The following is a 12,170-nucleotide window of genomic DNA, read 5'->3' as shown; positions in this document are numbered from 1 at the left end:
CCAGGAATATAGAAAAATTGGTTGAAAAATAGTCTTTTTTTTTAAATGATTTTTAACTAGATCTTTAAAGACTTGATTGTACTAGTGATGGGTGAGACAGTTATTGGAAAAAAAATAAAATGATAAAAAATCTTTTGATTGTTAGTTTGAAAAACATGTTTTATTATAGTTGAATGATTTTTACTAGGCTACAAATGTTAAATGTCTTCTGGAGGGGCTGTCAGTGAGCCACGAAGGCAAAGAGGGAAAAATTGGAAAAATATTTTTGGATTTTTTTTTCTCTCATTTAAGTTATTATTATTATTTAGCTAAAATAGTTAAATGAAGTTTTAAAATGCAATTAGCTTGCTTCATGACCTGTCTAGCACTAATAAAAAAACATGTGACAAGTGATTAATCCTCATTTCTTTTCCCAAAACATCTGTTTTACCCTTTCCGAAGTACAAATCCTGCACTATGATCTGCAAGCAAACTTCTGTCCCCGCATCAGTGAAATTCTGCATGGTTTCAGGATCATGGCCTTACTGAATAACATTATAATGGTATTTAAAATCAATGAAATATAGAAGAAATAAAGTAAACATTATTTCTTCTATATTTCATTGATTTTAAATACCATTTCAATGTGTATAGATATAGAGAGAGGAATATAGGAATATATAGAAGTTTGAGAAAAACATCTTCCATGACAAAAGAAAAACAAAAAATGTGATAAAAATGGTGTACAAATAACTCTCCACAATGTTTTCATTTTATTTTACTATAGTTATCTCCTTAGGGGCAAGGATATGTGTAATAACTTTCAAGTTGTTTCTAACTTTATCTTAGCAAAAAGAAATGGTGACAGTGTTTATACTCATAAAAGAGCCATTGTTTTCACTGAGAAGAATACCCAGCTTAAAATATAGCAATTACATAAATAAATACATAAATCAATACATATGTTTAAAATAAATGTGCCCTGAGTTACCTGACAAATTTTGTGGTTTTACAACCACAAAACAACTTTTTAAAAAGTTTTTTTCTCCACTGTTGTGTGGAAAACTCTCACAAATGGAAAAGTAACTATAGTGTGAGTCAAATTGACTATACCAAAAATGCTGTCAAATGCAAAAAGTAAACTATGGAAGCTAGTGAAACAGACTACATACAAAGTACTGAAAAGACAGACAAAAATACTTTATCTGCAATTTCTGACAGTTTTGTAATCTTTGATGTCATAAAATCACACAGAAATTATTATTTTGACAATAATTCCTTAATTGTGTACATTTGGTAGGGGGAATTTTTTTTTAAGTCAGCAATCAAAGGAATTGAAAATAAAATGTTAGCAAATAGCTATACATCTAAACATTGAGAAATGGCTCAATAAAATATTGGTAATGAGTCTTTCCATATGTTGATATATATTTAAATTTTGGTAGAAGATAAATACAAATTTGTGAAATAAATTATTGTAACCTAAGGATATTGAAAGTTGATTTTTTTTTTTTGCAAGTAACTTTTTTTTTAAACCATCTCTTAAAAACTGTTAAAAAAGTTAGTAAAATTCACAGATTTTCAATTCCTTAAGATTGAGTAATTACATATTCTGTATTTGTAAAATATGTACTGTTACCATTTGAAAACAACATTAATTATCCATGCTCATAAATTCTTTTTTAAAAATTAGTTTAGGGTGGTGGTCAGAATTTTGAGACCTAAACAATAATGGTTCTTTTTTACTTTCATAGTTCTCTGTTGCATTAACAAATATAACACAAATGGTTACATCAAAGAATCCTTTGTATGCTTAATAAAAGCTTATTCTGATTTAAGTCAACCAACTGTGACAATTACAAAAGCCAGACTAATTTTTCCTTACAGGTACTAATGTTTGTGCCAAGAACAATGGTGGATGTCAGCAACTTTGTCTGTATCGAGGAAATGCACAGAGAACATGTGCTTGTGCACATGGCTATCTTGGAGAGGATGGTGTCACTTGTCTGAGACATGAAGGTTACTTGCTGTATTCAGGAAGGACGATATTAAAAAGTATACATCTTTCAGATGAGACCAATTTAAATTCACCAGTAAGGCCATATGAAAATCCAGACTACTTCAAAAATGTGATAGCATTGGCTTTTGACTACAACCTGAAAGGAACGGGTACTAACCGTATCTTCTTTAGTGATGCACATTTTGGAAATATACAACTTATTAAAGACAACTGGGCCGGCAGAAAAGTGATAATTGAAAGTAAGTAAACATTTACTTTTAATTCCTTTATTTGTATCGGTAACCCTTATTAAATAGGGATTTGATTACACTTGGTTTTACTTGGTTACGCTTGGTTGGGTACAACTAATGAAAGCATACTATACTGTAACATATATAACACAACTATAATAAGTAATAAGATCATCTATCTACATATTGCAGACTCAATTATCTTGTGGTATTACAGCTTCAAAGTCACCTACTCTGTGTTATTTATGTGATATACAGGGTGTACAAACCTAAAGAGCAGTTAGGTATTTACAGTGCAGTTGGAGAGTTATGAAATTGTTTATTGTCGTTCACAATTTACATTTCAATAGAGTTTATCTCTGCCATTTAATATTCCTAGTTCACTGCATAAGAACCTGTATACACTCATCAACAAATCTATTATGTTTCAAAGTTACACTTAATAATGTGCCTATGAACTTTTAATATTAGCCAAATATCAGGCAAAAGAAAGGACTCAACTTTTCAAAGAAATTGTGAGTGAACATGCAGATTTAATAGTTTGTGAAAACAGGATGATGTAATATAACAAATTAAAATAGGACATATTGTAAAGACTAGTCTTCTGGGTTTCTGTGCATTTCCATTTGTGGATGTGGTGTTCCTTGGGTTGAGCTGTTTGTTGGGGAAATGGGTGGGATATGCATCTTCTGTAAGGGTGACATCATTACCCTATTCTGCATAAGGGTGTACACCCCACAACCACCTCATTTGCTTTGCTGATGTCACGGAGAGAAAATGGGATTCATCCTTGTGTCAGGTTAAATTATTTATTTATGTATTATTTATGTATTTATTTGTATTACTATACAAGGATTCCTAGTCATGGACCAAGACCCCATTGTGCTAGGCACTGTACAAACACAGAACAAAAAGACAGTCCCCGTCCCAAACAGTTTACAATCTAAGTTCTTCTCTTAGTCTAGTGTATGATTATTTTCTTGTAGTTAGTAAGTGTGGAGGAGTAGACGATAACTTTATTGTATGTAGCCTGCCTTTGTATCAGGCTCCTTCAACTTCTCATTGGTGCCATGTTGGGCACAGAGGTCTGTAAGGGCTCCAAGATGTGTGCCTCCTGCCCAGTGATCATACCAAAAACCAATGCCTGTATCCTGTATCTGTGTCTGGGCACAATCCATTTGGTAACTCAGTACACATTTTGCCATGCCTTCACTCCCAGAACAAGAATGGAGGGGCACTTGAGGCTACAAGTTTATTTGGCCTCTTGGTGCCTACAGCCTGCTACTCCAGGACCATCCAGGATACCAAGTGCAGCCTTCATGCTGAATTCCTCTCATGCAGGATCCAAGACTGATTTTGCTGCTCTGGCCTTAGCATAGCTTTCTATCGCAGGGATGGAACCAGACTCAACTCTGCCTCCTACTGGTACCATCTGATACCACTGGTAATGGTTAAGTCAAAAAAAGCACTGAAGACCAAGCCACTACCATCTATTAAGGCCTCAATAGCCTTAGTGAGGATTGCAGGAAGCAGCCTCCTCTGTGTCTGATTCTTACTTGTCATCATTATCCCTGGCACCAACTCTCCATCACTGATACAGATGTCTTGACATTAAAAGTGCTTGCAGATGCCCATCAGGGTTAAAAAAAGGGGGGGGGCGAGAGAAGAGGAAACACTTCTCCTCACAAGAAGACCATAAGCAAAAGAAAAAGAGGAAGCACCATCTCTCTCCAAATTCATGCTGCTGACCTATGAAGATCCCAGAGACTCAAACAGTACCACTGTAACCTTTTTCTGACATCAGACATCTCAGAACTAACTAACTTGGGCTCTTCACCAGTTCAGATGCTGGTAACACCTTCAATCTCTCTATGTCTGAGGTGCTGACCACTACCCAGGCTACTAGCAGCCCCACTGAATGGATTTCTGCTGTTTGACTTTGTGCCTTTATCAACTTGTTCTGCATTCCATCTCAGACACACTACACCTAGCAATGTGGAGGATGACCTGCTGTTAATGTCAACATTTTCAGTTGTCAGAGGGTTCAGGCCAGTGTCTTACAGGAAGGTTTCATGCTAAAATGCTGTGAACAAAAGTGGAAATGGTCTGCTATCTGGCCTACTGGTAAAAGACTCACTAGCTTCAGCTGGGGTCCCTGCAGTGCTAGAGTTCGTTTTACACCTTAAGTCTTGGGGCTTGGGCTTAATTTTAGCGTCCCTAAATGTCCATATAGCAGCAATTTCTGCTCATCACAATTAAATTAAGGACAAATCCCTTCTTCTCTCACCCTAAAGTCTCCTGGTCTCATACGGGTATGGTAAAGTGTGCTTCTCCCCATCAGGAAACTTCTGCCTTCATGGGTGTTGAATCTTGTCCTAACAAAGCTGATGGGGCTTCCTAATGAGCATCTTGCACAACTCTCTAGAATATTTCTCAATTTCAAAATGACCTTCCTAATAACAATTACATCAGCTAGGAAAGTGAATGAGTTTAATGTTTTGATGATCATGCCACCTTACACTGTGGTCCACAAGGACAAAGTCACCATGTGACCCCATTCCAGCATCATGACTAAGGCGATCTTAGATTTACATCTGTTGCAATGTATTTCCTTCTCACTGTTCTTTCCCAGACCCTGTTCCAACCCAGGGGAAATTCATCTTCAGATTCTAGATGTAAAGAGAGTTGTCACAGGCTGGCTTTTAAGGCCTTTAAGGCAAGCTGGGTTCACCCTTGTCTCTGACTTAGCAACTATCCCTCAGCTGTGTCCATGATCTGGTCATTGAATGATAGTGATCCCAGCTGTGAAAGGTGTGACAGGCTATCAGTATCCTATAATGTACGAACAAACCTTATGGAATTAATATAAGCTTTGTTGAGTTAAGTTTAAACCTTACTGCATTAGGGTAAACATCTCTGTGGTACATTGTATTAAAAATGCAACTGTGTATGTGTTGTTGGGAAATTGTATTGTTTAGGCTGAGTCACAGCCTTTTTCCTGATGCAGTAAGTGGACAGGATACCTGGCCAATAGATAGCCCCAATCCTTAGGGGAACGGCTGGGAAGGACTTGGCCTACTTAAGCCTCATAAGACTGTGTGCTTGTTCTGAGCTGAAGTTCTGATAAACAAAAAAAAGTAGGTTGGGGTGATGTCTGGTAAGCTTCATCTCATGCATGTAAGTTTTTTTTTATTGTTTTTATGTTTTCTCTGTAACCCTTTTTACCTTAAGAATAAAGTAGGGTTGCTTAGAAAGAACTATGTGATACCTTATATCTGTAGCAATTACACTGTTATCCATCTGTGAAGAGAAAGGAAGCAGGTGGGTTTGGGCAGACTGTCTGTACTGGGAATTACAGAGTGAAGGCAAGGGACCTGATCAGCCTAGAAATACACATCTCTTTCCCTTCTGACCAGGGTATCTCCACCTAAGAGAGGCAACAGCTGGGATGCCCTTGCTGAACCACTAAGGAAAAACTCAGGTGCAGTTGCCTTGAACTATGACAAAATGGTCAGGAAGAGAATATATAAACAGAGTGGAGAGCTCACTTAGAGAGGTGAGGCCCAGGAGAGGGGAACAAAGAGAATTCCCTCTGGGAAAGGCCTGGGTGAAGTCAGGCTGCAATAGAGGATAGGGAACAGGTTAGGCTTCTGTGGGGGAAGCCCTGAGATACGGCTTGTAAGGGGCAGATTGATCACTGAGGTACACTGCCGGAGTCTTTCGGGAAGAGAGACAGTGGGGGAATTCTGATGGACAAGAAACAGCAGAGGAGGAACCTTGTGGGACCCAAGAGTGATGGGTAAAAAGCAGAATGGTCTGAGAGTGGCAGAGGAGATTCTTCGTTGAGTGGTGTCCCTGTGGGTGCTCCACTCTAGGTGTTGGTGCATCCCTGCCCCATAGATCGGAGATTTCTCGCAGTGGTGCTTGGTCGGGTGAAGGGCGCGTACAGGAGTCATCTTGTGCAGCCATTGGCACCTCCTGTAGCGCACGCTTCCCCGACCATTCCCTCAGTTCCTTCTCAACAGTCCTCGGCTGCAGACGGAGCTCCGTGGCAGTGCTCTCTTTGATACTTTCTCGGGGGGAAAAGGTACAAGTTACATAGGAATGTATTTTTAGTTTATATTTAGTTACATTGCTTAGTTAGTCTTAGTCTATATATAGTTACATAGTTTCCTTAGTTCTTCTTAGAGGCTTTTCTTAAAAAAAAAAAGAAAGGAAAAGAGAAGAAAGAAGATGACTTTTTCTCTCCTTAACTCCCCGTTTGGGAACAGTACCATTACAATTATCTCCCACCCTTATCTCTTGAGAGGCTTAACTGCAGTCATGCCGGGCTCAACAGGATTTAAAAAGTGTGACTCCTGCCGTGAACCGATGCCGGTCTCTGACAGCACATTCCTGCATTCGCTGTCTGGAAGAAACTCATATATCCCAGAAATGCATACATTGCACCAACTTAAGAACAAGGGCAAGCCGTGACAGGGATCTCCGCTTGAAAATGCTTCTGCTGGAGAAATCCCTCCAACCTCTGCAAGAGACGTCCTCTGGGGACTCTCATAAACTGAGATCCCTAGCTCTGATAAGGCACCGACTTCCAAAACTGTCAGGAAGTGATCCTCAACCTCTCCAGCCAGGGTCTCTCAGAAAAAGACAGCTTCGCTAGCGAGGTCTTTACCCTCAGTGCCACTCATCCAGAGTGAGCACTTACGAAGCACCGGGCTCCTCCGGCACCATCTCTCAGCAGACACCTGCTGAGCCCCAACACGCAGCACCAGAGTTGAGATGTCAAGTCTCCTCCACGGCACTGACTACCTCGGTGCAGAGCGTGGCACAGGCAGTGGCACCGCGATTAATGCTGCCACCACTGGCACCGACCCAAGACTTGCTGCTGCCTAACAAGCCGAATCCAGACTGGAAGGAGGGATCCACCATTTGTTTTTGTTGGTCTTTCTTTTACGCTAGAAAGGGTGGAAATAAATGTGGCCTGGCTGGAGATCTGAATAATGAGAAGAGGCAGACAATCATGAGGCTGGAGCAGCCATTGGTGGGAATGTTAGAGAAGACAGTCTACTATGCTATGCACAGCCACAAAGGGGCATTCCTGCAGTGTCTCAACTCTGCCGCAGCACCCAAACTACCTTCATTCCTCTCTTTAAATGCAAACTTCAACTTAACCTTCACTATGAACCCATGGCTGGAGCTTCCATAATTATTTTGTTTCCACTAGCACCAAAATATGCTAAGCATTGTGTGAGATAGAATTGGAGACCTTTCAATTCTCTCTCTCTTTCTCTCTGACAATATTATAGGTAGGCTTGGTAGAATTCAATTTTTATTATTTTATAATTTCAGCAGATAATAGTGTTATATATTTTTATCTATTTAAATTTGCACAGTTGAACAAAATTATGAGGTTTAACCCTGCCACCCAAGTGTTATCGATTTTCAAATTTTTACAGTTATGGGAAGTTATGGGGAGGCAGACAATGATTATTAAATGACAGTAGACATTGAAATTCAACAGATTAAAGCTTTATAAACATTAAAAACAAATTGTCAACATCACATGTCAAAATATACAAAGTCAATATCCTTAAATCAAATGCTAATACGTTTTATAGTAGCATTTTTCTTACTTTGCCTATCTGTCAATTTTGATCATCATTTATGGAAATATTTGTTTGTCATTTTGTGTGTGTACATGAAATTAACATTTACTGATAAAAAATCTAATTCTTCCAATCTTAATTATAGTTAAATCAGTGCTTTATAAGGTGTCCCCAGTTACACTATAATACTGTGTATTAAAGTACCTAAAGACACTCTACAAATCACAGTTCATAGTGTTAAATGAATTACTAATAAGAGATTCTATCTGGAATCTTAATACTCCTGAATTCATCTATCACTAACAATATTATACTTCTGAATCATTGTATCAGATTAATTTCTTTCTCAGTGCAGAAAACTCAACTGTGCTAATATTGGACATATTTGAAAACCATGTTGTTTCCCATGCCCACAACTTCTTTTTTCTATAAATGCTTGAGTTGTAGTTTCATACTGAATGAAAATAATTTTGTAAGACTACGTATGATATTGTGTATTTCAGCTGTTCTTGAAATATTTTTCTTTGTCCAATGTCTTTCATATTTTGGGGGGATTTTATGCTCCAGTTTGAAACATTCTTCTCTTTGTTCAGAATCTTTGTACTTGATTCTCCTCTCACACTAGTGTAAATGTGATATTACTCAATTTAAATCAATGGAGATATCTTCTGGAGTAGGTGGTAAAATGCAGCAATTTGGTGAGGAAAGGGCATCTATAAAGAAAATTTAAGGGGTGGGGAAATGGAAGGAGCAAAGCTGGCTCCAAAGCCGGGGTGATATGAATTTTTTCACTATAACGTATTAAAATTGCATATAAAGTAATGAATTGTTCTGATTTCTGACCTGCTGATTATGTGCTATGGGGAAGAGGTGGTTAGGTGAAAGCAAGCATACAGATTTCAGTAATGGTGATAAGCAAGCAAAAAATAGCATAAGATAAAAATTGATGTACCTGTGACAGTAATTAAACCCTCTGGTCCTTCTGAAAACCAATTAATCAGCAAATATTTTGTAATGTGCTTTCTTTGGGCTACAAGAACTCTGAAATCGCACTAAAAACATAATCTAGTGTGGTTCTAGCTCACTCAAAACGGGTCTACAACCCTTTCCAGCTCATTAAGCACACGTCTACAATTCATACAAACCATAACTCAATATTTAACCGGAAAGGTGAGAATAGAATGGATGATATGCAAGTTACTATTAACTCACATTTCTAGTTCACTGAATTCATACGTACTACTCATAAAGAATCCATTAGCTGTAGTTTCTACTTCACTGACATCAGATCTGCCACTCAAAACCAATGCATTATCAAACATTTTTTGCTCACTGAAAACAGTTACGACATATAAAGAGCCCTGTAATGAACAGGTTTCCAGTTCACTAAAAACAGATTTACAACTCACGAGCAACCCATTATATAACATTTTTTTCAGCTCACTGAAAACAGATTTACTACTCAGAAACAACCCATTATCCAACATGTTTCCAGTTCACTGAAAACAGATTTATGACCCCTACACAAACCATTACCTAACCCAGTTCCAACTCACTGAATATTGATTTAGAATTCATAAACAACCCATTATCTGACACATTTTCAGCTCACTGAACAGATTTGCAACTCATAAACAACTCATTATCTAACACATTTCCAGCTCACTGAAAGTAGATTTACAGTGTAAAAACAACCCATTATCTAACATTTCCAGTTCACTAAAAGCAGATTTAGAATCACTAAGATCTCAGTACCAGACAGGATTCCATCTCCATCAGATAAGAAGAGCCAAAAACCAATTACTTCCCATGCCCCGCCCCATTTATTTGCTTTTTTTTTGTTATATCCGGTATGTTATGTTTAATTTACATTTGCACATTTTTTTTGCACATGAGATGTATAGTCTTGGAAGTTGTTTATGGAATGAGATCAGGCAGGTTGAGCAGTATAATGCTAAAGTTTTCACTTTTGGCCTTGGCTCGGTGGCACAGTTGGTTCAATAGGAATGGGTTTTTTTTATAACAACTGGATGGGGCTAATTTTCCTTTTCCCCACTCCTCAGTGTCAATTATTCCTTTTCTTTGTTTCTTTTCTCCCTTTCTCTTTTGTAATGCCCCATGTATGACAGAGGGTTGTCTGAACTATGAATTGCCTGTCAGTGCAATTCTTCCCTCTTTTTGACATCATTTTTTCCCATTACTGTGACATCACATATTGTTGTGCTGTTCTATATCAGTTCTTGTATCAAGCTCATGGGTGGCGCATGAACTGCCCGTTTGAGGAGGCTAGCCCCCCAGCTGCCTTAGGCTCCATCCCCACTTTTCCCCTTCTGCCCAAGGCCCCACCCCCCAGAGGAGCCCCAAGCTCACACCATAGCCGGAGAAGCCCTGGCCAGCCCGCCCAAGCCGCTCCGCGCGCCCATCTGCCCGTCCAAGCTGCACCAGCTGGCCTGCCCAAGCCACCCTGGTTGGCCCAAACCCTGGCTGCCCGGAGGAGCTCTGAGCCCCAGGAGTGTTAGCAGAGGTTTGGGGAGGCTTAGCCTGCCCCAGCCTACATTATGCACTGTCCATGGAGCTCATTGTCATAGTCTCTGAGTGCTTTCCTTTAGTGAATTAAGTAATGTGACTAATATCTTGTATGCATGTTTGTGTGGCTTTGTTCCTCTCATCCTCTCCCCAAGACGGGATTGAATGTGCAGTGTAGTGTTTTGTTCTAGCATGTTTTTTTTTAATTGCTGTGTATTTATGTTAGAGAAGGTAAGTCAAAGAAATGTTCCTTCTGTTTGGAGCAAATGGTGGTGAGATTTGTGATAGTCCTTAGCTGCTTTAGCAGTTCATTCCACGGTTCACAGAACAGCCCCAAAGAAAGCTCTGTCTCTTCCTTATCCATATTGTAGAAAGTTCAATTGTGCCAGAGAAGCAAAATTGTCAACTACTGTCTTCATCCGGAACTTAAGCGGATCTTTAAATGTCCTGGATCCAAGCTACTGAGCACTGTGAAGATAAAGGCTGAGGCCTTGAACTTGATTTGATATATGGGAAGCCAGTGTACAGTGTGTAGAAGAGGTTTCAGGTGCTGATGGTAGCCTGTGTTGCTGAGGAAACATTATATAGTGGTTTGGTTTACTCATTTATTTGGTTTCCTAAATGCTATAGACTTCATCCCATGTATATTGCATTGCTGTAGTTCAGCTGAGAGGTGATGAAGACGAGGTCATTATCCATCAGGTTGAGGAAGGACTCTCCTAGCCAATTAGAGATGGTAAAAAGTGTTATTCATGGATGCTGCTATGTGAGAGCTTAGTTTATATTTGTAGAACTCAGGCTTCTTGATTTGTGTTTTGGAGAGTCAGCAGCTTTTATCTTATATTCATCCTGCTTCTAAAGCGATCATAACTCCATAGTATGTTGCAGCCCAGTAAATATGATAATGGAATCCTATTTTGAATGGATATAGTACCTGCTCTCTGGGCCTGTCTGGATGCTGTGCAGATATTGATTGATTTGGCCTCTTGACATCTCTGTGAGGCTATAGTGTATTGTCCCTGGTTGTAGATGGGAAGCTGAGGCATGGAGAGGTTGGTGGAATTGGTGAAGAATTTTGCTGAGCAGGGAATAAGTACTTAATATTACTCAAGGGAACTTATATTGGTATAGAGCAGACATTCTCAAACTGTGATCCATAAAGCACTTACTGGTGGTTTGTGGAGAATTGGCTGTAAATGTCAGTGCACAGAGCAGGAATATAAATCCAGACATCCAAATGGAGGGCGGGGGGAAGAAAGGGATTTTTTTTCCTTTGGGGAGAAGGTCTAGTGGTTGTCTGATTCAGAGGATCAGATTGATGCCCTAGATAAACAGTAGCTATCCATCCCCTGTCATGCTTCAGGGGAGGAATGGAAATGTTTGGTTACACCTAAAAATTCTAAGAATGTACCAGGCTATCGTCCCCTGTAGGTTGCCATGTTCCTTTGTCCAGGCTATCAACCCTATATACTGCTGAAGGTTGTCATGCTCTTTCAACAAGGCTAACAGCCTCAGCTGCTACTGCAGGATGCCATGCCTGTCCACCTTCCTCTCCTCTTCCCTAGGATGCTGGCTATGAAGGGATGAAAGGGGGAGCAGCCCAGATGTGGAAGACCTAGCAGGCGGTAAGGAGCCTCCCTGGCCTACCACTCACTACTTTCCAGACTCCCTGCACCTAGTGTATAACGCAATACGTTTCCTAAGTGTGTGTGATTCAAATCCAGAATTGTATCACTTTTGAAGATGAATGTGGGTATGTTCCCTGGTGGTTGGTAGGACTGTTTACCTAAAAAGTGGACCACATTCTCA

General features: G+C 39.4%; 1 protein-coding gene across 1 annotated transcript in view; it reads left to right on the top strand.

Moving 5' to 3' along the window:
* Nucleotides 1–12,170, top strand: part of LRP1B (LDL receptor related protein 1B) — a 1,021,752-nt gene that overhangs the window by 664,078 nt on the left and 345,504 nt on the right. Inside the window, exon 41 of the mRNA XM_034786032.1 lies at nt 1,867–2,238. Within this exon, the coding sequence (XP_034641923.1) occupies nt 1,867–2,238 (372 nt within the window). The remainder of the gene's footprint in view (nt 1–1,866; nt 2,239–12,170) is intronic.

This window comes from Trachemys scripta, chromosome 11 (genome assembly GCF_013100865.1).
Source record: "Trachemys scripta elegans isolate TJP31775 chromosome 11, CAS_Tse_1.0, whole genome shotgun sequence".
Taxonomy (NCBI): Eukaryota; Metazoa; Chordata; order Testudines; family Emydidae; genus Trachemys; species Trachemys scripta.
Note: the sequence above shows the minus strand (reverse complement) of the source record. Positions and strands in the feature narration are given on the sequence as shown.